Below are 26,663 nucleotides of genomic sequence, written 5' to 3'. Positions count from 1 at the left end.
CTTTTTGCTCCGCTTTCTAAGTTCTTGTTCCCCGAAGAGCTTATCAAGGATTTGTCTGCGGCCCTTATTCAGAAGGACACTCATGACCTTGTGGCCTCTTCAGCTCGTAAGGCTAAGGTTGCTCCCTCAGTTCCCAGAACTTACCGCACCCCAGTGGCCGATACTCCTGCTACAAGGTTTATTCCGCCCTTTCGTGGCAGAGCCCCCAGCCGAGGAAGTACCCGTCCAGACTCTTCCAGGAGCAGGTCTAGGAAAGGTCCCAAGACTTCAAAAGGCAAACACTGACTCTCCTCCTCTCCAGACAGCAGTAGGAGCCAGACTCAAGACCTTCTGGCAAGCTTGGGAAAGAAGAGGTGCAGACGCCCAGTCTGTCAAGTGGCTAAGGGAGGGTTACAGGATACCATTCTGCCGCAAACCCCCTCTGACCACTTCTCCCATCAACCTCTCTCCCAACTACAAGGAAAAGGACAAGAGGCTAGCGTTACACCAGGAGGTGTCGCTCCTGTTACAGAAGAAGGCAGTGGTTATAGTCCGGGACCATCAATCCCCGGGCTTCTACAACCGTCTCTTTCTGGTGGCCAAGAAGACAGGAGGTTGGAGACCGGTGCTGGACGTCAGCGCGCTCAATGCTTATGTCACCAAGCAGACGTTCACTATGGAGACGACGAAGTCGGTCCTAGCAGCGGTCAGGCAGGAGGACTGGATGGTCTCGTTGGATCTGAAAGACGCTTACTTTCACGTTCCTATTCATCCAGACTCCCAACCTTTCCTGAGATTCGTTTTTGGAAAGGTTGTGTACCAATTCCAAGCCCTGTGTTTTGGCCTAAGCACAGCTCCTATGGTGTTTACGCATCTGATGAGGACTATTGCAAAATTCCTCCACTTATCGGACATCAGAGCCTCCCTTTATTTAGACGACTGGCTGTTAAGAGCCTCCACGAGTCGTCGCTGTCTGGAGAGTCTCAACTGGACTTTGGACTTGATCAAGGAACTGGGTCTATTAGTCAACTTAGAAAAGTCCCAGCTCATTCCCTCCCAATCCATCGTTTACCTGGGAATGGAGATTCGGAGTCAGGCTTTTCGGGCTTTTCCATCGGCCCCAAGGATAAGCCAAGCCCTAGAATGCATCCTGAGCATGCTGAAGAGGAACAGTTGCTCGGTGAGACAGTGGATGAGTCTAACAGGGACCCTATCATCGTTAGCCCTGTTCGTCGAGTTAGGGAGACTCCACCTCCGCCCTCTCCAATTCCATCTAGCAGCTCATTGGGACAAGGATTTGACGCTCGAAGCAGTCTCTATTCCTGTCACCAAAGAGATGAAGAACACTCTCTTGTGGTGGAAGACCAACATCCTTCTCAAGGAGGGTCTATCGTTAGCGATTCAGACCCCCAATCTTCATCTCTTCTCGGACGCATCAGACTCGGGCTGGGGCGCGACCTTGAACGGACAGGAATGCTCGGGAACATGGAACAAGGAACAGGAAACGCTCCACATCAACTGCAAGGAGCTGCTGGCAGTTCATCTGGCCTTAATGAACTTCAAGTCCCTCCTGCTAGGCAAGGTGGTGGAGGTGAACTCCGACAACACCACAGCCTTGGCTTACATCTCCAAGCAGGGAGGGACCCATTCGAGGAAGCTGTACGAGATAGCAAGGGACCTCCTCATTTGGTCAAGAAGTCTAAATCTCACTCTAGTAACGAGGTTCATTCAGGGCAACATGAACGTCTCAGCAGATCGCCTAAGCAGAAAAGATCAAGTCATCCCCACGGAATGGACCCTTCACAAGAGCGTGTGCAACAGACTTTGGACCTTGTGGGGTCAGCCTACGATAGATCTGTTCGCCACCTCCATGACCAAGAGGCTTCCTTTGTACTGTTCCCCAGTTCCAGACCCAGCAGCAGTTCACGTGGATGCTTTTCTGCTGAATTGGTCCCATCTCGACCTTTATGCATTCCCGCCGTTCAAGATCATCAACAGAGTCATTCAGAAGTTCGTCTCGCACGAAGGGACACGGCTGACGCTGGTTGCTCCCCTTTGGCCTGCAAGAGAATGGTTCACAGAGGTACTACAATGGCTGGTCGACGTTCCCAGGACTCTCCCTCTAAGAGTGGACCTTCTACGTCAACCTCACGTAGACAAGGTACACCCAAACCTCCACGCTCTTCGTCTGACTGCCTTCAGACTGTCGAAAGATTCGCTAGAGCTAGAGGCTTTTCGAAGGAGGCAGCCAGAGCGATTGCCAGAGCAAGGAGGGTATCCACTCGTAGAGTCTACCAATCCAAGTGGGAAGTCTTCCGAAGCTGGTGCAGAGCCAATGCAGTGTCCTCTACCAATACCTCTGTAACCCAAGTAGCGGACTTCCTATTACATCTAAGGAATGAGAGATCCCTTTCGGCTCCTACGATTAAAGGGTACAGAAGTATGTTGGCTTCAGTTCTCCGCCACAGAGGTTTGGACCTTTCTTCCAACAAGGACCTTCAAGACATCCTTAAATCTTTCGAGACTTCTAAAGAACGTCGTTTATCCACTCCAGGCTGGAATCTAGACGTAGTCTTAAGGTTCCTTATGTCTCCTAGGTTCGAACCTCTCCAGTCAGCTTCCTTCAAAGACCTTACTCTCAAGACTCTTTTCCTCGTCTGCCTTGCAACAGCTAAAAGAGTTAGTGAGGTTCACGCCTTCAGCAAGAACATTGGGTTCACATCCGAGTCTGCAACATGTTCTTTACAGCTCGGATTTTTAGCTAAGAATGAACTTCCTTCACGTCCTTGGCCTAGATCGTTTGAAATTCCTAGCCTTTCCAACATGGTGGGTAACGAGCTAGAAAGAGTTCTTTGCCCTGTCAGAGCTCTAAAATATTATCTTAATAGGTCAAAACCTATACGAGGACAGTCAGAAGCCTTATGGTGTGCAATCAAGAAACCTTCGATGCCTATGTCCAAAAACGCAGTTTCGTATTATATAAGGCTTCTGATTAGAGAAGCCCATTCTCACATGAAGGATGAAGACCTTTCTTTGCTGAAGGTAAGGACCCACGAAGTGAGAGCCGTAGCCACTTCGATGGCCTTTAAACAGAACCGTTCTCTGCAGAGCATTATGGATGCAACTTATTGGAGGAGCAAGTCAGTGTTTGCATCATTTTATCTTAAAGATGTCCAGTCTCTTTACGAGAACTGCTACACCCTGGGACCATTCGTAGCAGCGAGTGCAGTAGTAGGTGAGGGCTCAGCCACTACATTCCCTTAATCCCATAACCTTTTTTAACCTTTCTCTTGAATGCTTTTATTGTTGTTTTTTGGGTTGTTACGGTAGACTAAGAAGCCTTCCGCATCCTTTTTTGATTTGGCGGGTGGTCAATTCATTCTTGAGAAGCGCCTGGGTTAGAGGTTGTGTAGAGGTCCTTTAGTATGGGTTGCAGCCCTGTATACTTCAGCACCTTAGAGTTGTTCAGCCTCCTAAGAGGAACGCTGCGCTCAGTAAGGAAGACGAACTTATTAAAGGCAGAGTAATGGTTCAAGTCGACTTCCTTACCAGGTACTTATTATTTCATTGTTATTTTGAATAACTGATTATATGAAATACGGGATACTTAGCTATCTTATAGTCATGTACACTGGTTTTCACCCACCTCCCTGGGTGTGAATCAGCTACATGATTATCGGGTAAGTTTAATATTGAAAAATGTTATTTTCATTAGTAAAATAAATTTTTGAATATACTTACCCGATAATCATGATTTAATTGACCCACCCTTCCTCCCCATAGAGAACCAGTGGACCGAGGAAAAATTGAGGTGGTGTCAACAAGAAGTACTGCAGTACCTGGCCACAGGTGGCGCTGGTGAGTACACCCCCTTCTAGTATAGTGATCGCTGGCGTATCCCTTCCGTAGAATTCTGTCGGGCAACGGAGTTGACAGCTACATGATTATCGGGTAAGTATATTCAAAAATTTATTTTACTAATGAAAATAACATTTTGTGCTAGTCATACATACATATACCAAGGCACTTCCCCCATTTTTGGGGGGTAGCCGACATCAAACAAATGAAGAAAAAAAATGGGGGGGGACCTCTCCTCTCTACGTTCCTCCCAGCCTGACAAGGGACTCAACCGAGTTCGGCTGGTACTGCTAGGGTGCCACAGCCCACCCTCCCTCGTTATCCGCCACAGATGAAGCTTCATAATGCTGAATCCCCTACTGCTGCTACCTCCGCGGTCATCCAAAGCACCGGAGGAAGCAGCAGGACCTACCGGAACTGCGTCACAATTGCTCGCCATTCATTCCTATTTCTAGGATTCTCTCTTGCCTCTCTAGAAATAGGAATGTGTTAGTGTATTGTAATATGTTTCACTTCCATCCACCTTAATTGTTATCAGTTACCCCTAAAATCTTATTGGCAATCACTACTGATGGGGGAATTATGAATTCTCTTGTGTCTTCTAAAGTACTGTATATGGTTCAGCAATTTGGACATGTGTATGACAGTGGCTTGTATGCTATAGATTATTTAAATCAGCTGTAAAATTTTATTTTCACCTGTTATTGATAAGTTGAAAAGATGTCTCCGTATCACATGCATTGTATTTTCAGCTTTCACATGACAGAAGTTCTTTAGTATGGTCAACTACAAAGGAGAAGGCAAAGTCTTTACTGAGACTTTCAGAAGAAGATTTCACAGATGCCCTGAACAGAGCTTTGGTGAGTATCAAGTAGGTTCTTGGTTTAATAATTGTCCTGTATATAGTTTATAGTAGTAAACTACATCCTTTTAACTTCTACTTTATAGGGTTATGAATTACAAATTCAATAGATTTCGCTAGACGACTACCCTTTCTTAGGTGGGGATTTGGCAGGTACCAGCAGGAGTGAATTGAAACTTAAACTTATAAAGCATTGATTCTAATAAGACAGACCTGCCAGCTACCTAAACTGTGTGTGAACGGTCTCATCGGAATCTTATGTATTTCAAATTCCAGCTTTAGCTCATTTCTGTCTGCATGTACAAATAACTTTTTCTGTGGACACAGCCTTGGACATAATGCCTTTGTAATGTTGTTTTTTTCTTTTAGAACACTAATTATATATAAACTGTGAAGTCAAATTTTAAAGATACTTCTGAATCATACTTAAATCAGGTCATGACACCCTGTTTTAATGACAAAGTTAATATCAAATTATATTTATGGCTTCTTATAAAGGTGCTATTACTTGGGAAAGATTTAATGCACCAGATGATTAAGGAGCTTGAATAGTCAAAACCATGGTTTTATAAACTTGTGTGTTTACATAGGTGAAGGGGTAAAACCCTAGAGAAATTAAATTCAAGTCTATAGATATTATAACCATTGTTCAAAAATCATCTGTTGTCTTTTTAATACAGTGATACCTCTGGATACGAAAGTTTCTGCTTACGAAAAATTCAGGATGCGAAAAGGGATTCGAAGATTTTTATGCCCCAGGATACGAAAACCTTATGAGATCCCAACTCTTCGCCGAGAGTAATTTTAAAAAGCGCGCGGCGCCTGACTTTGAACTTGGGTAGACTCACTTACAGCCTCCCGCTCACCCATTGGTTATCTCCCTACTCAGGCGCTAGCTGACGCCATAAGATCCTGCTTTCCTATACGTCGGCAACTATCCCAGCTTGCCTACGCACGGGCGTTCATCTCTCTCTCTCTCTTTTCGTTCCGACCGCGGTATCGTTAACAGACATTGTGTGCTTTCGCTTGTTTGACTTAGTGTTAATATACAGTACTGTACATTCGTACGCCACGTGTTATCATTAATAAACATTCGTTACTGTGCACTGTACTGTATTAGTGTTTACTATACATAGACTGTATACTGTATAACGTTACGTAGTGTATTATATTACGTATTACTGTAGTCATGGGTCCCAAGAATGTTGCCGAAGGAAAGAAGAAGAAGATGATGCTCTCGATGGAGACGAAACTTGAAATCGTTAAAAAGTACGAGTCTGGCATGCGTTTAAGTGCGATCGCCAAGGAGTATGGCCAGAATCCGTCTACGATAGGCACCATCCAGAAGCAGAAGGCGGCCATCAAAGCAGCAACACCTAAGGGCGTCACTATTTTCTCCAACAAGAGAACACACGTGCATGACGAGATGGAGAGGCTGCTTCTTGTGTGGATCAAGGACAAAGAAATCTCAGGAGACACCATCACTGAGACTACAATTTGCTAGAAGGCCTCCGCCATTTTCGGTGATCTCGTGCGTGCTCAGGCCGAAGAAGGAGCAGGAGAAGGAACATCCCAGCAGGAACCCCCAGAGTTCAAGGCTTCTCGTGGGGGGTTCGAGAAGTTCAAGAAAAGGACTGGCATCCATTCAGTGGTATGGCATGGGGAGGCAGCCAGCTCGGACACGAAGGCCGCCGAAGCCTTTGTTAAAACGTTCGACGAGTTGACTCTGCAGGAAGGCTACAGTTCGCAGCAAGTTTTCAATTGCGACGAAACTGGGCTTTTCTGGAAGAAAATGCCTCGTCGGACGTTCATCACGGCGGAGGAGAAGAGGCTACCCGGACATAAGCCTATGAAGGATAGGCTTACCCTTGCTTTTTGTGCAAACGCCAGTGGGGACTGCAAGATAAAGCCCCTGCTGGTGTACCATTCAGAAAATCCCCGAGCCTTCAAAGCCCACAAAGTCATTAAGGAGAACCTTCCTGTGATGTGGAAGGCGAATGCAAAAGCCTGGGTAACGAGGCAACTGTTCATTGATTGGGTGAATGTCTGCTTCGGTCCGACTATCCGAAAATATTTGGAAGAAAAGCGCCTCCCTATGAAATGTCTGCTGGTGTTGGACAATGCTCCAGCTCACCCTCCTGGCCTCGATGAATATCTTCTGGCCGAGTATTCCTTCATAAAGGTCCTGTATCTACCGCCTAACACCACCCCTCTCCTCCAGCCCATGGACCAGCAAGTTATTTCTAATTTTAAAAAATTGTACACGAAGCATCTCTTCAAGAGATGTTTCCAAGTCACAGAGAGTACAAACCTCACTCTGCGTGAACTTTGGAAAGATCACTTCAACATCGTGATATGACTCAAACTCATCGATCTCGCTTGGCAGGAAGTTTCGAGGCGTACCCTAAAATCATCTTGGAGGAAGCTGTGGCCTGATGCTGTCACTGCACGAGACTTCGAGGGGTTCGGGAAGCCTGGAAGAGAAGCCGAGATCGTTGACGATCCTGAACCAATTCAGCAGTCTGAGGTGGCTGACATCGTACATCTTGGTACGTCCATGGGGCTGGAAGTTAGCGCGGAAGATATAGATGAACTTATCGAGGAGCACCACGAGGAGTTGACGACGGACGACTTGAAGGAGTTGGAGATGATGCAAGTGAGTGATTTTCAAGAGCAGCTCTCTAGCGGTGATGAGGAGGATGTTGCACCTTTGAAAACGGCAGACATCAAGGAAATTCTTGCATGTTTCCATAAAATGGCAGACTACGTCGAAAAGGAACATCCAGAAAAAGTTTATACCAACCGTGCGCTTCAACACTGCAATGACGTTTGCCTAACGCATTTTAGAAATGTGTTGAAAAGTAGGCAGAAACAAGCTTCAATGGATAGTTTCTTATTAAAGAGGCCAGCGGTATTAGTAGGCCAAGACGAAGGTGAAAGTGAAGAAAAGAAACAGAAAAGAGGAAGGGATGAAGAATTAGAAGGTGAAAGTAAAGAAAAGAAACAGAAAAAAGAAAGTGATGAAGAAGTAGAAGAGATTTAGAAAATAAGAAAAACGTAAAGTTATAAAAAAGCAAAAAAAAAAATTCAATTTTAAGTTTTATGTTACCGTTAAGTGTTAAAGTAATTTTTTCTTTCATTTTATAGTTTTCCATACGTAATGTTAAGTGTTAATTATTTCTGCCATTTTTTTATTTCGTAAAGTTTAAGTGTTAATGTGTTAAGTGTGTAAATTACTGTACGTAGTCTGTCACTGTTACGTTTTCTGCCTTATGCCATCCTCCTCTGCCGCGACTTCGCTATCGGACATCGTCTCAATCAAAAGGTAAGTTTCAACTTTTTTGTTACACTAATTAACTGTAACCTTTTTTTCAGAGTGTACAGGTATCAATCCTTTATTTAGGTGTACGTACAGGTAACAATACACCTTCACTGATCTAAATGCTTTACGTACATACAGTACCGTAACTTTTATACAGTAGTAAAGAAAACGGACCGTTTTCTTTGGGCTTGGGGGGGATAACTTGGCTATAACTACATTATTGAATAATCTCATAGTGGTTTCTGGAATGGATTAGGCTGTTTTTAACGGTTGTGTTAATTATTGAATGATAGAAATGGCTGCATTGCATGTTTATTACTACAGTTTAGCGTGTTTATGAAAGAAAAGGTGACTTTTTATAAGGCTTGGAACGGATTAGGCTATTTACATGTAAAATGCGACTCAGGATACGAAAATATCAGGATACGAAACCGCATCCTGAACGGATTAATTTCGTATCCTGAAGCATCACTGTATTAGAAATGTCAAAGAAGATTCTTCTTGCTGTTATCCATAAATTAATAAAATAATATAGTCCCAACAATTTATTTTGCAGTTTAGTTCAAAGTTACTGTATTCATTAAAATACTTAAAATTGTTTAATACTTCCAAATATTTTGACAATTTACAGGAAATTAATCTGTGGAGATTTGTCTTGAAAATTGCACAAAACTGGTTGTTAGATATTGTGGTTCCATATTTTCCTAAGGTGAAGATGAATTTTTTTTCATGATTTTATTCACACTGTGGTGCTACTGTACTTGAAATCCATGTTATTTGTCATGTAATTTTAATAGTTCATGTAGCGTACATTGCCATGGAAAATTTGGGCATTTGCCTAGTATTCGCACTACTGAGGAGTCACTCAAATAGAAAAACCTTATCTCTGTCTCTCTCTAATATTGGGCTTTGGAGTTACATGAAGACTTGTGTATTAGGAAACAATGAAACCTCTGAAAATATGATACATTCCTCCAGAATTTAGTTCGGATTTAAAGTTAATAAACTACTTTAATTCGATATCTTTTGTGTCAACGTCCAGATACTGAATTGTATTTTACCAGTGTATGTTCCCAAAATTATCTATTACAACATATTTTCTTTAGTTATTTCTCACCAACAGCAACACATTTTCAAGAAAAAAGAAAATCTTAGAAATTTTAATCCTTTCATGGTTTGACGAAGGATAAAAGGTGGATACAGTATTAGCGGAGGATTAAAGATTTGTGTCACTGGAGTGGAATTTAATCTTTGAACTAATCATACTTTTGTTATTTCCAGTGGGATGAAAGTGCAAGTGACCCAGTTGTTCAGAAAATTCATGAGAGGTGGATGACGCTTGTGAACACTGTAGCACCTGGGCAAGGATCAGATTATCGTCAGCTTCCGCCGGGTATAAGTGGCATTGTTTCTAATTCCCGTGGAGCTTTCCCTTTGGGTTTGGGACATGCAGTACACTATGTAAACCCCAGAGTACTATTAATTGGGTATGTAACCTTGCTCCATATGTGGTCACTCTGAGAGTATGGTTTGTGTGGTATATTTTAGATGGCACTAAAAGTTCTTGAAAGAATCTCTTTTACTCCCGCTTGTTTGTGTTGTCTTTTACCATTCATATGTTCCCTTTGGTTTGACATCTAAGGTGTCTTGCTAATGTTTTTATTTTACACTTCAAATCATTCATTCATTATTTTACATTTAAGTACAAATTTCATATTGGGGAGCCATATGAGTGGAAAAAGACTAAATAACAATTATTCAGTTATATGTGCTAATGACATAATTCTAATATTTATTCTACATCTTAAAGCATAATATTTATTGACAATCATTAAAATTTTTGTTCATACAGAGCATAAGCCTCTCATTTTAAGAGCATAACAGACAGTAGTGTGCGTGATAGCTCGGTCAAGTCATTCACTATGATAAACATTACTTCTGAAATTATGTTCCTGCCAGTATTACTGTTCCTTGCACCAAACGCAAACACTTGAACACGGCAAAGGTTGTTTGCCCATGGTGTTCTTGCCTTTGCTGTCATCAGTGCTCCTTGCCATTCTGCATTGTTCTGGTAACTATGTTTGCATGCCAAGCACTGCCCAGTTATGTGGACACTACTCTTAAGAGTTTATCTTCTACATGCTCCATGTCTCTGCTCTCAATTCTTCAAAATGTTTATTCTTGTCTCACAGGAAGATCCAATCTCTAAGAATACAAATCTCCTGATTTCACCACGTAACTAAGAGACTACACCAATGAGCTGAATACTGATTTGTTGATCAGAGTTTTTTCTTGCCTGTGACCTCAATTTATAGTTTTCAATATTAAACTTAGCCGGTGATTATATAAGCTGCAACTCTGTTGCTCGACAGAAAACTCTACGTAATAAATCCGCCAGCGATCGCTATGCAGGTAGGGGGTGTACTTCAACAGCGCCATCTGTCGTGCAGGTACTCAGTACTCAATGTAAACACAGAACTCAATTTTCTCTCTGTCGGGCTACCGGCAAGACCTACTAATTCGCTGTGCTAACTGGATTTGTTTTCACAACTATTGGTGAAGTACACTATTCTAGTTTTGAGCTTTCGCTATGCAGGTTTTATCTTCATCTCAAAACTTGAACTCGTTTTGGATAGATTTAATTATGGTAACAAAGATAGTATGGACTTTCTTTCACTTTTAAATGGCCGACCCTTCCCTTAGACGGAAGTATGTTTAGGCTTTTAGTAATTATATCACGTTATAGATTTTCCTCTATATTTTATATCTCTCCGCCTTTATTAGGCCTCTTCGATTAACTTTCCATTTATTATAAACATATAATAATAAATTTAATGTTTTGTTTATATAGACCTTTCCTAAGAGTAGGCGGTCCTAACTTGGAAACCGAAGTTAATCAACGTTGAGCCCTTTATATCGTAATTAGCTTTTAAAGAGCTAAGGATTTAAAACTTTTTAAATGTAATATTTTATGAAAGATTTTCTTTGATAGTCTTCGTACTGTTTTCAAAGATGAACTAACGTTTAGTTTTTTATGCTACGCAGTTGTTGACGTTCAGGACGTTCAACATGCGCTCTATCGTTACGATAGAGAGAGAGTGTATCACGGTTTCACTTTGCAGTAAGAGTAAATCGATTCTGACGTTTTGTTCATTCTTTCTTAGCTTAAATGTTTTAAATTCTAATTTAAAGGAACTTTTTATTTGAAAAACCTTTCAGTTTTTTCCTTTAGTCAAATAACATGTTTTTTTTTTTTTTTTTTGACGATATATAATTGGGCTCTTCTCTTAGGTGCGAAATCAAGAGAGAAAGAGAGAGAGAGATAGAGACGGAGGGAGAGAGAGGAGAGTAAACGTTCCGTTCAAGCGGGTAACGTTGTTCTCGTGTTACTCTCGTCCCTAGTCTCTGTACGGGGAGGAAGGATAAAACGTTTTTAGGTTTTTATTCTCGTCCCCAGGCTATGTGCGGTGAGAGATTGAAAACGTAGTTATATGAACTAGTGTTTAGTCTCTTTCCCAGCCACTGATTTTTCTTTTTATCTTAAAATATGTTTTCTGTTTTTTGCTGGTATTATGAGCTTGCATTATACGACTAATTTCGCAATTACTATCTTTTAATGAAGGGTAGAATTGCGTGTTTCAGGTAGAAATAAGTGCAAAACAGAAAATCGAAGTGATAAAGTGATATACGCAAAGTGTTACAGTGTTGCGTCCGAGGCGCAAAGTGTTACAGTGTTGCGTCCGAGGGTTCGTCTGTTCGTGCCTGTCGTCCTCCCAGTCCGGGACCTCTTGCAAGCTCCCAAGCCCAGGGGAGAAGCAATGTCGTACGACCAAAGGGTTCGAGAGGCTTTAATCAGCGAACAGACGTTCCCTCCGTGGTTTCGGGCGTATCTACCCAAGATCGCCCCACCCACACAAAGACGAGAGAGCCCATTTATTCCTCGTCTGCGGAAGAGGTTTCTCGTAAGAAACCATGGACCAAGGTCTCGCGGCCTCTTAAGCGCAAGTCGGTCCCTTCCGCGCAAGTCCAACGGCCCAGTTGTAGCCACTGGGTCAGTTCGGACTCGCTGCAGTCTTCCGACGACTGCTCACCTCCTAAGAGAGGCAAAGCGGTACCGCATCAGGCAGTCACACCGTCTGTTGCCGCACCTGCTCCTGTAGACCCTAAGTGGTCTTTGCTGCAGACCATGCAGTCTCAGTTAACGTCATTGATGCAGGACTTTCGTGCGGAGAAGGTTGACGCTGCACCAACCTCTAGCCTACAACCAACCACGGTTGTGCGTCCTGTGGACGCTGAGGCGACCTTCTGCCGCACTCCAGCTGAGAGAGTCCCGCCACCCATGCGTTCCAGTGTACCCTGCCAGCCGCATGTTGACGTTCAGCGACGCACGGAACCTTCCGTTGACGTTCGCGAGGTACAACAACAGTCTAAGTTGTTTTGTTTTGACGCTGTGCGTCAACCTCCGCATTCTAGAGTTGTTTTGACTGCTCAGTCTAGGCAGTCAAAGCAGTCTCGAGTGGACGCTGTACGTCCTCACGCACCTGTTGTGGTTGACAGTTCAGTTGTTGACAGTTCACAGACTGTCAAGCAGTTACATGACGTTGCGTTCTGGTCCGCTACTAATGCACCAGTGAGAGACACAGCTTTTATTGGACAAGGTTCCTGTAGATGAGGAAGTTGCTGTTCTCCCTCCTACTGATATTCCCTTGAGGACTCTGTCAGATGGAAAGAAGCCTAAAGCTGCTTAGCCTCCTATGGACTTTAATTAAATCATGATGATTTTTTTTAAGGATCTTCGTCCGGATCTTGTAACTGCTGCTCCTCGTTCGCCTAAACGTCAGAACTTACACTAGGCCTAGCTACTTCGAAGCCGTTGTTTTTAAGCTAGTGCTTTCTCGCTCTCCTAGAGAGCGTTACGTTGGCTAGGCGACTGGTTTTTTCACCAGGAGGAGTTTGGGGGATACAGCCTTTGATTTCCCTTCATTTAAACTGGTTTATAGAGCGAGAGTCTGATATGACACGAGAGAAGTTCTCGGCTTGGGAGTTCATGCCTCTGCCCAGATAGACTTCTCAATTCTGGTAGACTCTCCCTGGCGCCTAGCCAGGAGACGCTCCAAGTTGTTTACAGGTCAACTTCTCAGCTGTTGTCGAGCCTTTGAAGTTTTGCTGTACTATTATGTCACGCATAACAAGGCTTTCAGGGATGGTAAACGGTTCCGCCTCAGTCGCTAACCCCGTCTGTTGCCACACCTGCTCCCGTAGACCCTAAATGGGCTTTGCTGCAAGACATGCAGTCCAAGCTTGCGTCCTTGATAGAGGACTTAAATGCGGAGAAGAACCTTCTGGCCAACAACCTTCCAACCGGTCGGTTGTGCGCCCTGTTGACGCTGAGGTAACCTACTCGCGTCTGCCAGTTGAGGTGGTTCCTCCACTGATGCGACCCAGTGTGGGTTGCCAGCCGCACGTTGACGTTAAGCGACGCTCGGAGGTGGTTGTTGACGTTCAGGACGTTCAACAACCAGCAGAGGTGACTTGTTGTGACGCAGTGCGTCAACCTCAGCAACCCGGTAGGGTGTTGACTGCACAACCCAGACGGTCTAGACAGTTTCGGGTTGACGCTGTACTTCCTCGCGCACCCATGGTTGTTGACAGTTCACAGACTGTGCAGCAGTTCCATGATATTGCGTCCGGCTCCGTCACGCATCCACCAGTGCGACCGGATTCAGCGAGTCAGACGTTGCCCACTCCGTTGCCGTTTCCTCATCAGTTTCGGATGAGGAACCCTCTGATGAGGACGTTGCTGAACAAGACGATCAGCCCCCAGCCCTGCTATCCATCCAGAAGATGCTGAAGAAGGAACGCTGCTCAGTCAGGCTGTGGATGAGTCTGGTAGGGACGCTGTCATCCGTGGATCAATTTGTGTCACTAGGAAGACTACACCTCCGTCCTCTTCTATACCATCTAGCTTTTCACTGGAAAAAGGACAAGACGCTAGAAGCGGTCTCGATCCCGGTTTCCGAAAAGATAAAGTCTTGTCTGACTTGGTGAAAGGACTATATCAACCTAAGAGAGGGTCTTCCCCTGACTGTTCAGACTCCCAACCACGTTCTCTTCTCGGACGCATCGGACGTAGGCTGGGGTGCGACATTAGACGGTCGGGAATGCTCGGGATTATGGAACTCGAGTCAAAGGACAATGCATTTCAACTGCAAGGAACTACTGGCAGTACGTCTGGCCTGGAAAAGCTTCAGGTCTCTCCTTCAAGGCAAAGTGGTGGAGGTGAACTCGGACAACACCACGGCTTTGGCGTACATCTCCAAGCAAGGAGGGACCTACTCTCTGACGTTGTACGAGATCGCAAGGGACCTCCTCACCTGGTCAAAAGGTCTAGACATATCACTAGTAACGAGGTTCATCCAAGGCAACTTGAATGTCATGGCAAATTGTCTCAGTCGGAAGGGACAAATAATTCTAACAGAATGGACCCTCCACAAGGATGTATGCAAGAGACTTTGGGCCACCTGGGGCCAGCCAACCATAGATCTCTTCGCAACCTCGATGACCAAGAGGCTCCCAATATTTTGCTCACCAATCCCGGACCCAGCAGCAGTTCATATAGATGCCTTTCTCCTAGATTGGTCACATCTAGATCTATATGCATTCCCTCCGTTCAAGATTGTCAACAAGGTACTGCAGAAGTTCGCCTCTCACGAAGGGACAAGGTTGACGCTAGTTGCTTCCCTCTGGCCCGCGAGAGAATGGTTCACCGAGGTACTTCGATGGCTAGTAGACGTTCCCAGAACACTTCCCCTAAGGGTGGACCTTCTACGTCAACCACACGTAAAGAAGGTACACCAAGGCCTCCACGCTCTTCGTCTGACTGCCTTCAGACTATCGAAAGACTCTCGAGAGCTAGAGGCTTTTCGAAGGAGGCAGCCAGAGCGATTGCTAGAGCAAGGAGAACATCCACCCTTAGAGTCTACCAATCGAAGTGGGAAATCTTCCGAAACTGGTGCAAGTCAGTATCCGTATCCTCGACCAGTACCTCTGTAACTCAAATAGCTGACTTCCTCTTATATCTGAGGAAAGAACGATCTCTTTCAGCTCCCACTATCAATGGTTACAGAAGCATGTTGGCATCAGTCTTCCGTCACAGAGGCTTAGATCTTTCCAACAATAAAGATCTACAGGACCTCCTTAAGTCTTTTGAGACCACGAAGGAGCGTCGTTTGGTTACACCTGGTTGGAATTTAGACGTGGTACTAAGATTCCTTATGTCAGACAGGTTTGAACCGCTACAATCAGCCTCCCTGAAAGATCTCACCTTAAAGACTCTTTTCCTGGTATGCTTAGCCACAGCTAAAAGAGTCAGTGAGATTCATGCCTTCAGCAAGAACATCGGATTCTCATCCGAAACGGCTACATGTTCTACAACTTGGTTTTCTAGCCAAAATCGAGCTGCCTTCTCGGCCTTGGCCAATATCGTTCGATATTCCAAACTTATCGTATGGTTGGAAATGAACTAGAAAGAGTCTTATGCCCTGTAAGAGCTCTTAAGTTCTATTTAAAACGAACTAAACCTTTACGAGGCCCGTCTGAAGCTTTATGGTGTTCAGTTAAGAAACCATCTTTGCCTATGTCAAAGAATGCTTTATCCTATTTTATCAGACTGTTAATATGAGAAGCTCATTCCCATCTGAATGAGGAAGACCAAGCTTTGCTGAAGGTAAGGACACACGAAGTTAGAGCTGTCGCAACTTCCGTGGCCTTTAAACAAAATAGATCTCTGCAAAGTATAATCGACGCAACCTATTGGAAAAGCAAGTCAGTGTACGCGTCTTTTTATCTTAAGAATGTCCAGTCTCTTTACGAGAACTGCTACACTCTGGGACCATTCGTAGCAACGAGTGCAGTAGTGGGTGAGGGCTCAACCACTACAATTCCCTAATTCCATAACCTTTTTAATCTTTCTCTTGAAATGTTTTATTATTGTTTTTGGGTTGTCCGGAAGGCTAAGAAGCCTTTCGCATCCTACTTGATTTGGCGGGTGGTCAAAGTCATTTCTTGAGAAGCGCCTAGATTAGAGGTTTTGATGAGGTCCTGTTGTATGGGTTGCAACCCTTGACACTTCAGCTCCTAGGGGTCGCTCAGCATCCTAAGAGGATCGCGAGGCTCCGTAAGGAAGACGTACTTAAAAAGGCAGAGTAATTGTTCAAGTCGACTTCCTTACCAGGTACTTATTTATTTTATGTTTGTTATTTTGAATAACTGCTAAAATGAAATAAAAAATCCTTAGCTCATAATAATGTAAACAATTATTGCTGGTCTCTACCCACCCCCCTGGGTGTGAATCAGCTTATATAATCACCGGCTAAGTTTAATATTGAAAAATGTTATTTTTATAATAAAATAAATTTTTGAATATACTTACCCGGTGATTATATATTAAAGGACCCTCCCTTCCTCCCCAATAGAGACCCAGTGGACCGAGGAGAAAATTGAGTTCTGTGTTTACATTGAGTACTGAGTACCTGCACGACAGATGGCGCTGTTGAAGTACACCCCCTACCTGCATAGCGATCGCTGGCGGATTTTTTACGTAGAGTTTTCTGTCGAGCAACAGAGTTGCAGCTTATATAATCACCGGGTAAGTATATTCAAAAATTTATTTTATAAAAATAACATTTTGCGTTCTTTCTTTTACCTGAAACGTGATTATATCGTCATTAAATTCTTGTATATCGAGATATAATTCCTTCAGTTCTTCAAGATGTAACTCGTTAAATATCAGGATGTTTTATGTGTACCTCCATTTTCATACAGTTTCCTTAGCCATCAGAAGAATCATGATTATCCAGAGTAGAGTAACTTCATTCCATAGCTAATAGTATGCATAAATTATATATGCTATTTATGTATCTAACCCATGAAATGGAAAGTTAACATTTTTAAAATTATGACCACAGTATTTAAAATGCTTGTACCTATAAAACATGAAAATTATTAGAAATGTACAATACTTTTATCTGTTTTACGTATTTACATTTATGCACATATTTCTTTTTTGTATTTTTCAGTGATGCTGCACATAGGGTTCATCCTTTGGCTGGACAAGGTGTTAACCTAGGGTTTGGCGATGTATCATGTCTTTTGAAAACCCTTGAAAACGCTGTCCTTATTGGTAGTGACATAGGTATGTTTATTATCCTTATCTTTATTAACCAAGTAACAAACCTGATTGGAAAAGCAGAAAGCTACTAGATAATATTTTTACTAACAGAAAAATAGTATTTTGACAGTTCAAACTTTCTTATTTGCCTAAGTACCAGTTCAACAAAGTATTATCTATTTTACCACTTATGAGGTTAACCAACACCCATTTTAACAATCAGATGAACATCTTAAAGTCGGTATTACATCACCAAGGGGTTATAGAATGCCAGATTTAAATGTCGATTTATACCAAAATAACTCTGTTTTGCTATAGTGTTAATTGCAACTTCATCCAAAGGCTTACCAGGTACAGTAGTTATACTCAGTTTTTTAAAAGTACACCTTTTATTAGTTTGATACACATGATTGGATACCTTCAACTGTATAATTTGCAAGGGGATATTTTATAATGTTAAAGTGATATATTCCCTCTGTTTGTTTCTATTTTTATAAATACAGTATATTTACTACTCTTGTTTGGTTGAGCATCAGATATTTTCTTCAACCCTTATAGCATGACTCAAACAATGATGAATGTTCAAATAGACTTGAGTTAATGAATCTCATTATTAAATATTGATTGTGTATAGTAATGATGAGTAGAATTAAACTATAATGTACTTAGTCTTTATTTGCTTCTTGAAAGTTCAGTTCTACATGCACTCATGACAAATTTTTCTATCTTTTTCTCTAGTGAAAGTGTATCTAATGTGATATGGTCTTTTACTTTAACAAAGGAATGTTATATGTTTTCTTCTTTCATTATATGTGTATTTTCCTCCCTTTTGCTTATGCCTACACCAAGATTCCTTTTTCTTTTTAATTCTTAGGCAGTGAACGAGAATTATTCAGATATGAGAGCCACTGTCAGAAGCACAATGTTGCCACAATGGCATCTATAGATGGCCTATATCGTCTTTATTCAACAACAGCTCTTCCAATTGTTTTAGCTCGATCTCTTGGCTTGTCAACTGTTAACGTTATTCCATTTGTAAAGGTGAGGTTTGTTAAGTATTTGAGCTATATTGATCAATAGTTATTTTAAGAGCATGCAACCACACAGAAAAGATCAATAGTTACAGGGAAAATAGCTCGGTGAAGAAAAGAAATAAGGCTCTGATGAAAAATTGGCAATTGTTCCTACATGACTATAAACTTGTCCTTTAGCATGTTAAGCATCCCCCACATCATATAACATTTACTGGGATCTGCTCATTACCACCTTCAACATGGCATTATGTTTATGACTTTTAAGTACACAAGCCAAGCTTTCATCTCCGTAATGTTTACTTCAATATAAATTGTAGGAACATCATTTAGCAAAACACCACACCTACAGTAAGTTGTAAATAGAAAGTAATATACAGTACTTGTAGTAGGTTTCTTGGCAATGTGTTTTAGTCAGGCACTTGCCATTAGAATGATCACTTTTTTTCAGTATGTTTCAAGCATTTTTCATAATTCAACCTTTCTTTCTTCTCCACCATTATCCCTACATCAAGGGGTTGGTGGCAATCCTCTCCAATGCATCCTCTTCCACCAAACCTTCTCTCCATATCATCCTTCACCTTATCTCGCCATCTAATTCTCTGCCTCTCTCATGATCTTCTCCCCTTAACAGGTTCCTCCCAAGCCCTCCTCACTCCCTCCCCACCATCCATTCTTAACACGTGCCCACACCATCTCAGTCATGACACTCTTATCATCTCGGTAATCTTTACTAGACCTGCTATTATTCTGAATTCATAATTTTCCAGTCTTTCAAACTAAAATATTTACATATCCACTTTACCATTCTCATCTCTGTTCTCTCAAGTTTTGTTTCCTCTTTTTGTCGATAAGTCCAAGTATCTGATCCATACATTAACACTGGTCTTATTACTGTGCATTAGATGTTGACTTTTGCCTTGATTGGCATTTCCTATCACATTCCACTCCTGCTACCTACCTCCACTTTCCCCCATGCTGCTTTTATCGTATTCTAAACTTCAACCTCACATCCTCCCTCCTGATTTATAGTAGATCCCAAGTGTCTAAATTGTTCTACCTATTTTATAATATCTCCTCTACATTCCTGTCCCTACCATCCTTACTGCTAACCCTGGCTTTAGTCTTATCCACATTCCCCCTCAAACCACCCTTTTTCTAAGTCTCTTGCCACTATACCACCCTTCTCTGTAATTTTTCCTCATTTTCAGCAGTAATCACCAAATCATCTGCATATAAGAGTTCCCATAACTCTTCATTTCTGATCCCTTCACTTAACATATGCAAGACCAACATTAATAAAAATGGGCTTAATGCTGACCCCTGATATAATCCAACTCTAACTTCAAAGGTTTCTGTTTCAGCAACAGCTGTTATTACTTTTGGCCTTGTTCTTTTGTAAATCATCTCCACCATTCTAACCAAGCACGTAACCAATCAACGACATAGAGTCTGGTATTACTGTAGTAATCGTGCAGGAGACCTCTCCCAATAAGTTTTCTGGGACTTTTTAGCTTGCACTTTTCTCCTTCAAGAGTGAGTGGCAAATCTCACCTTCTGACCACTACCCAAGGGAGGTTTGGGAAAGTGGATCATGAGCTCAGTATGACAGCTACTGCCAATGCACCACTCACAGGTTAGTGGGCCCCCTTATGGACCAATCACCAGTACCAAATGCCATATAAGGGTAGAATTATGCTGCCTTTGAAAGCCCCCTTCCTCATCCAGAAGAAGAAAGTGATGGGAAAAAATGGTCGTAAAGTCAAACAGTCATAAGTTGCATAGGTCGTAAGTTGATGACTACCTAGTAGAGTAGTCAATAATTCCCAGGGATTGTGACTTGTCTCCCCCCCCCCCCCTCTGAGGATTAGAAAGTTCCATTGAGTAGAAGAGAGATTGCATAGCAAGTAACATCTCAAGTTGATGTCAAGACGTGCAACCAGATATAAGCAACCAGTTGCACGCACCTGGTATGAAGGACGGGAAAGAGTCCTGTCCTCAAACTGCCTCCAATCCAGTGGGAGTTGGCCAAGTAAGTATGCTTACAAATTGGTAAACCAGGATGGCCAGTACAAGGAGGAAGTTATTACAGCAAATCTCTTGGCAATCGCTGTCTAATCTTGGGTAGTGCAATAGCCTTTGTACCATGGTCTTCCATTGTCTTAGGTTAGATTTCTCTTACTTGAGGATACAAATGGGCACTATTCTACCTGATTTCCTCTTGTTTTGTGAAAGTTTTTATAGTTTATACAAGAAATATTTATTTCAATGTTGTTACTGTTCTTAAAATATTTTATTTTTTCTTGTTACCTTTCCTCACTGGGCTATTGGGGCTGTTGGGGTCCCTGGGCTTAGAGCATCCTGCTTTTCCAACTAGGGTTGTAGCTTAGCAAGTAATCATGATAACAACTAATTTCGAAAGATAAAATCGAGACGTATCTTCAATCTGTTGTTGAAGATAAAATCGAGACGTATCTTCAATCTGTTGTTGGACAGATAATGTATGCATAAGTCCCCTACGAACCAGTAAGACTGACCGGGGAGGCAGACGAACATATGGGCATAGCCTGAATCATTAGTTGCGTCCGGAACTTGGTTAGAGAATGTCGATCAACGTTTGCAATCAAGACCTTTCTCCTATGAACAAAGAATGTTTGTATTTCTTCATTTCTGATCAGCAAAACTTGCATATGTTTCAAATGTTCCCTTCCCGGAAACAGATTTGCTTTTGTGAAGTTTTCGGTCTTGAGTATTTTTTAAAACTAAGACCTCCGATCGGAAAGTTAGGAACTGCCTGGGATGAAGGTAGAGTCTACTTGCATGTAGACCACCTATGTCCAGTTATGGGAAGGTAGAAGGGTAATGCATAACCTGATTTCCCGTAAGGAATATAGCCATCAAAACTGATGATTTATTAGAACGGAGTTCTAATTAAGATGGTCTATAGTGCTTGTTGGCAGAAAGATTGCTTGCTGGCATGCCTGAGTGCGTTCGCGCATGCATAACTTCTTTGCCTCCGGGTAAATGTTTGAAAACGAGTGTGAGCCGGTTGCTGGGAATAATGTATGTGTGACGATTTGCAACATTACAACATTATTACCCAAGGCATTTGATCGCCGACTAGCTGTAGCATTATTAAGATGCGAGCGCATGCGTCCACGAAAAAAAAAAAGCTAGCTTAGGGATCATCCCTTCGTCAGTTTGCCTGCCTGCCTGCCTTGTGGGCGGGGTTGCTAATGTTCACAAACGTAATGAGAGGCTGACAAGCGATTTTTCGTAAACGTAATGAGAAGCTGTCAACGCTTCTCTGGCCACCACTGGGGCGGGGCTTGCTATCGTTTGTAGACGTAAGCAGAAGCTAATACTGTTCCCTTGGGGCTGGAGGGTTGAGAATATAACCTTGTGAGGGTATATCTCGCCATCCCGTTGTACGAGTGCTTTGAAAAGCTATACATGCTGTAGGGAAACAGCCCGAGAAAATAACCTCAAAGGATTATGTTTCATGAAACTCATCATCTAACGAAAACACGTGCTCAGGGGCCCAATGACTGCATGCAGCGGACTCAAGCCATCGGTAGTAAACCGTGATTGTGGTTTTGTCTTGGTGAGAGCACATGCGCCACAGAAGGAGTTCATTTCAGCCTTTTTATGGAGTTTTAATGCACACCTGTAGTTGTGTAAAACTTCTCAGGGATGAGAGTTTCCCATGAAGAGGAGTAGTCTTGCACATAGGGGTTTGTTAGCCAAGAACACAAACACCAGGCAGGTTCGTATAGGCTTGACAGTGAACACTTGTTTATTGGCGAGAATCGGCAAACACTATTTGACACTAGCGAGAGTATTGAATCTTACTTTTACGGATAGAACCAGTAAGTGTGCGCTGTTTGCTACTGAAGTAGTCCTCACTTGTGGTAACAGTAAGCTTAAGCTCTACGCGCTATCGAAGTAGAGAGCACTAGAGAAAACAGCAAACTGAAGCTTTGTGCGGGAAGTAGCACATGGGTAAGGTCTCGCAAACCCGCCACGGGTACTAGGCGCCAGGTTGCTCGCAGACCTTCGTCAGACTCGCCCACCCACTTTGCTAGAGCTCAGTGGGTTGGTGCCCAACACTGCACATGACTTCTCGGTGAAACTGAAGTCCAAAAGGGGGTGGTAAGTAGCCTTATGTCATCCCCTCAGAAAGGAACAAAAAAAGCTGTGCTGGACTTGAAAGACCAGCTGTTTCTTCCTCGTTAAGAGGTCAAAACCATGAGGCGCAGGTTCCAAAGAACTTGGCCTCACTAAACTCTGTGTCCCAAGGCACAATGTGACAATAACCCCAAAGAGTTAAGGCCTATGAGACTTGTTGATAGGAGAGGAGGCGGCCAGCAGTCGTCGCCATCTGTGGCAGAGATCCCAGACGGAAGTTGAAGACTCGTTTCTCGTACGGTGGCGATGAGTAGGAATTTTAAGCAATCAACTAACTCATTTGTCGTCAAGCTACCAAGAGCAAGGGCGGGGCATGGAAGAGTCCAATTCCCGCCCAAGGAATCCCCCGAAGGGGGAAACCACACAGATAAAGGCAGTCTCTCTCGAGGATGGGAAAGGCGGCCAACTTCTGTTGCCGCCCTTTTCATTACTGTAATCCCCGTAAGCAAGGAGATTGCTGGACAGTGGCAAATGGAGGGACTCTTCCTCGGATGGTTATGTTGCTGAACACCTAGTGAAGGTTAACTATCCCTTGAAAGGGAAAATTATCCAACACCTGGAAGCAAACCTCTGGGCAGTACTGTACTTTCAGCTTCCCATCAATGAGCAAGCTCAAGTTGAAGGTCGACATCGAGTGTTGCCTGTGAAATGTAGCCGAAGCTCTTTCCTGGGCTTACCCTCAAAGGGGTTACCTGGCAAGAATTCTTGTCAGCAACTGCTCCTGCCCGCCCGCCAGGGCGAATGTTGGGGCCATCAGAAGTTGCAGTCAAAGACCTCTTGCTACTTGGTCTTGCACAGGAACCTGTGAGCCACAAGGAAGGCAGCTCTGAAAGAAAAGGCCAGTTGCTTTTAATCGTAAAAATGGTTAAAAGGTTCGGCAGAAGAGAAAAGACTATGCATTTTCTACCAAGCCGAATTAAAAAAGAAAAAAAAGTGACATTTAGTTCTAGCAGTGGGTAGTTATACCCTGACAAAAGCTTATTGGCAGGTTTCAGCTTCGCCAAAATAAATACTCCATATTAAAGAGTGGAAGGTTTGTATGTTTCACTGGAATAAATCAAATTTCATAAGCAATTTGTATATTTCCTACCTATACAAAAGCAAGTCTTCAAAGTTACTCACCCCCCCCCCCCCCATCCATAGAACAGAGGTCAAAAGTTGTTCGACTCATTCATGCAGGAAGGCAAGAGGCTCTTCCTCACATACCTGTTGTTAACCATCGTAATTACCTTAACATTCAACAGCCATTCCAGCTTATACTGAAGTATCCCCCATTAAAGGACTCAGTCTTGTATAATTAATTACAGAGGTGGTTGACAGATTCCATTCTCAGTAAGTTCAACACTGCAATCCAGCTTAACGGATCTATATTATATGAGCACTTGAAATTCTAGATAGACTTTATATGGAATTGAGAAAAAACTTTTGTTTATAGAAAAATAAAATGTGCACAATAACTTTTTCTAAACTTTAATGGGTCACAGGTTACTAACAGATTTCATCTTGTATTTTCAGAATTTCTTCATGCGACATGCTGAAGGTTAACTTGAATTTCTTATATGTCTTACTCTATATACTTTAAAGACTGTATGCAATATAATAATTCCTTGTAAAATGTTCAATTTTGTATGTATGTTTTGTATTATACAACTTGTAAATAAATTAAAATATATTTCATTGTTTTTTTTTATACACAGTTATGACCTAAATAACTTACCATTTGGACATTATTGATAGATTAATTAAATACAATACGTACAATAGTAAAAAAAAAAAAAGCAAATTTTCAAAATATATTTTGCTCATTTAATAAGTACCCAATATTCAAATGCTTATGAAATAAAATTTTCTTATTTCAATAAATACCTAATACTCAAATCTCTATGAAATGACAAATTTAATAGTAATAGGTACTTTTCCTAACAATACAAACCTTGAGCTCTTTATTAGAGAATATAATTTTGGTGAAGCTGAAAGACTAGCCATAAGACTTTTAGCGAGGTGTAACTAACCCCCCCCCCCTAGTTAGAGGGGGATAAGGGGTAGTAACGACTACCTCGCTCACACACACACTCACGCCTGTGCACAGGTCTTGGTAGATTTCCGAGTGCCATAAAAATGGTCCAAGACAGTGTTCATACCTTCTGGGGGAGCTGTCGAAGGGTCGTCCAAGCCATTAATCGCCCTCATGCAGCAGGACTTGCCAGAAGTGCATGGTCTGTTTCCTTCTGTTCTGCAGCTGAGTATCCAGGACTAGCTGCCCCAGGGAGTGTGTCGTCCTGTTCTTAGTAGAGATGACTATTATCCACCCACGAGCTCTTACCCATAGGAGCCCGGGGTGGGTCGTTGTGGTTGTCTTGACTTCTCGATGTTACAGGAAACTCTCTGGCCATTGTCATTGATGTTGAGAGCAAAGAACTCTGAAGTCTTCTGAACTGGAGCCCCCACCCTTGATGACCGGTTCTTGGACACCGTCTTGGTATCCTTCCTTTCCCTAAGTGGTGGCAGAAACTCCACGAGTAAGGAAGGTCTCGTGTTCTCTTTCTTGGGAGGAGAGGCGTGAGCTGGTTGGTCTGCTTCTGTAGACAGAGCAGGATGGGGTGACCTTGATCAGAGAAAGGAGATACGACTTCAATGAATCCCTACGAGTACGGGGGTGAAGGGTGTAACCTGGAGGAGGCATCGGTTGTCTGTCGTCTATATTTCTTCATCAGCATCATCGGCGTAAATTCTAGTTTTGAGAAATCCTGCTGCAGTGTTCTGGAATCTGTCGGCTGGTTACGTAACTTTGAACGAATCGGAGATAACATCATTCATTACTGTGGTTGTACCTGAACCATCTCCTTCACCTCTGGTATGAAGGTGGAGAGGTGACCCCTGCGGCACTTTAAGCCTCTTCCGGGATCTGGGGAGTGCTACCTGGTCTCTACCTCCGAGCACCTGTGAATTGCTGGTAACCGCCTGTTTAACTGCCCTTACCAAGTCCTGGAACCAGTGCATTTCCTTGATAAACGACAAGATGGGTGTCAAAGCCCCTTTGCGCAGATTCCCGAACCAGAGTCCGTCTGCTAGGTGATTGTGGTCTGTCCTCATGCGGGGAAGTGTGTTTAAGCTTACCTTGTATGCGCACCGGCATACTGTCACATTCCATCTTGGAGGAACAAGTTCGAGATCGTGAGTGGACAGCTATCAATGTTGACGTTCTTGGCTATCGCATTTGCTTATCCTGGCGGATAACATACATACTTGATGATGCTATGACCATTCAGAAAGTAGGTGCTGAACTTTCCTGTTGAATAGATCTACTAGGACATTAAACTTCCATGGGACAAATTATAGAATCAATATAGCATTCCTGGACTGTCCAGCACATAAGTGCTTGACTAAAGAGGAAGAGGGACTATGATTTTCTTTCTCACTTTTTCCAAATATACAATGGCAGTCATGTTGTCAGAGTATAAGGTTAAAATCTTCCCTTTTGCTCACTTTTCTGCAAGAAGTACAATCTTGAAGACCACCTATAACTCGAAACAGTTGATATGAAGCTCTGCCTCTTTCTCACTTCAAAAGCCTAGCAAGTGCTATTGTGCTAATGTCACACACCATAGTTTGAGTTTACATGTAGCAAGTGGTGGTGATTCTTGATCCCCACTGATGTGTGTTATGTGTAAGCTAAAGAAATGGATTTCTGTAATGTCATGTTTGATTCTCTCAATTATGCTCTTTTCAATTTGTTTTAATTTCTCCTTCAGTTGATCAACAGTACCTTTGTCGAGCTTGTACAGGAGCTTGACAAAGTTGCATTTGATACTCTGTATACATAGCCGACTAACATTAGTGCGTGTTGATTTGCCAAGCTCTTTTAACAAACAAGCAATATCGTCTTGTCTTTCTCACTGAAGTGCTGTTAAGTTTTTAGTCCCTTGGGTGTTCTTGGGTATGTGGATTATCTTGTCCTGTTGAACTCTCTAATGTCAAGGTCATAATGATTTCTTTATCAATTTAATTCCTCCATAAAACCAGAAGTTTGTTATATTGAAAAGTGGAAATACATCCTTGGCACATTCAATCCCGTTAGTCCATGCCTGTTCCAGGCTTGTGTCATCAAACCTGAGTTGTAATGAGTGACTTACAGGTGCTATCATGCACCCCAAGCATCTAGCCTTCTCAATTTTAAGAGGTTATAATAGATCAAATCATTGCTATTACCTGTTTCTTCATGCAGTTAACAGTATGTTGCTGAATTCTTAATTT

General features: G+C 42.6%; 2 protein-coding genes across 2 annotated transcripts in view; one reads left to right on the top strand and one right to left on the bottom strand.

The window, feature by feature from the left end:
- The window catches only part of Coq6 (ubiquinone biosynthesis protein COQ6, mitochondrial), a 63,592-nt gene extending 39,508 nt beyond the window's left edge, over positions 1–24,084 (top strand). Inside the window, exons 7-11 of the mRNA XM_068359213.1 lie at positions 4,590–4,697; positions 9,303–9,508; positions 17,099–17,214; positions 18,065–18,231; positions 23,925–24,084. Coding sequence (XP_068215314.1) covers positions 4,590–4,697; positions 9,303–9,508; positions 17,099–17,214; positions 18,065–18,231; positions 23,925–23,954 — 627 coding nt within the window. The 3' untranslated portion in view covers positions 23,955–24,084. The remainder of the gene's footprint in view (positions 1–4,589; positions 4,698–9,302; positions 9,509–17,098; positions 17,215–18,064; positions 18,232–23,924) is intronic.
- Positions 9,858–26,663, bottom strand: part of LOC137627827 (uncharacterized) — a 28,461-nt gene continuing 11,655 nt past the window's right edge. Inside the window, exons 6-7 of the mRNA XM_068359215.1 lie at positions 16,710–16,725; positions 9,858–10,339 (exon numbers count right to left, since the gene is read on the bottom strand). The gene's annotated coding sequence lies outside the window, so the exon portion shown is untranslated. The remainder of the gene's footprint in view (positions 10,340–16,709; positions 16,726–26,663) is intronic.

Source organism: Palaemon carinicauda, chromosome 35 (assembly GCF_036898095.1).
Source record: "Palaemon carinicauda isolate YSFRI2023 chromosome 35, ASM3689809v2, whole genome shotgun sequence".
Taxonomy (NCBI): Eukaryota; Metazoa; Arthropoda; class Malacostraca; order Decapoda; family Palaemonidae; genus Palaemon; species Palaemon carinicauda.
This window is presented reverse-complemented; position numbering and strand designations above follow the sequence as displayed.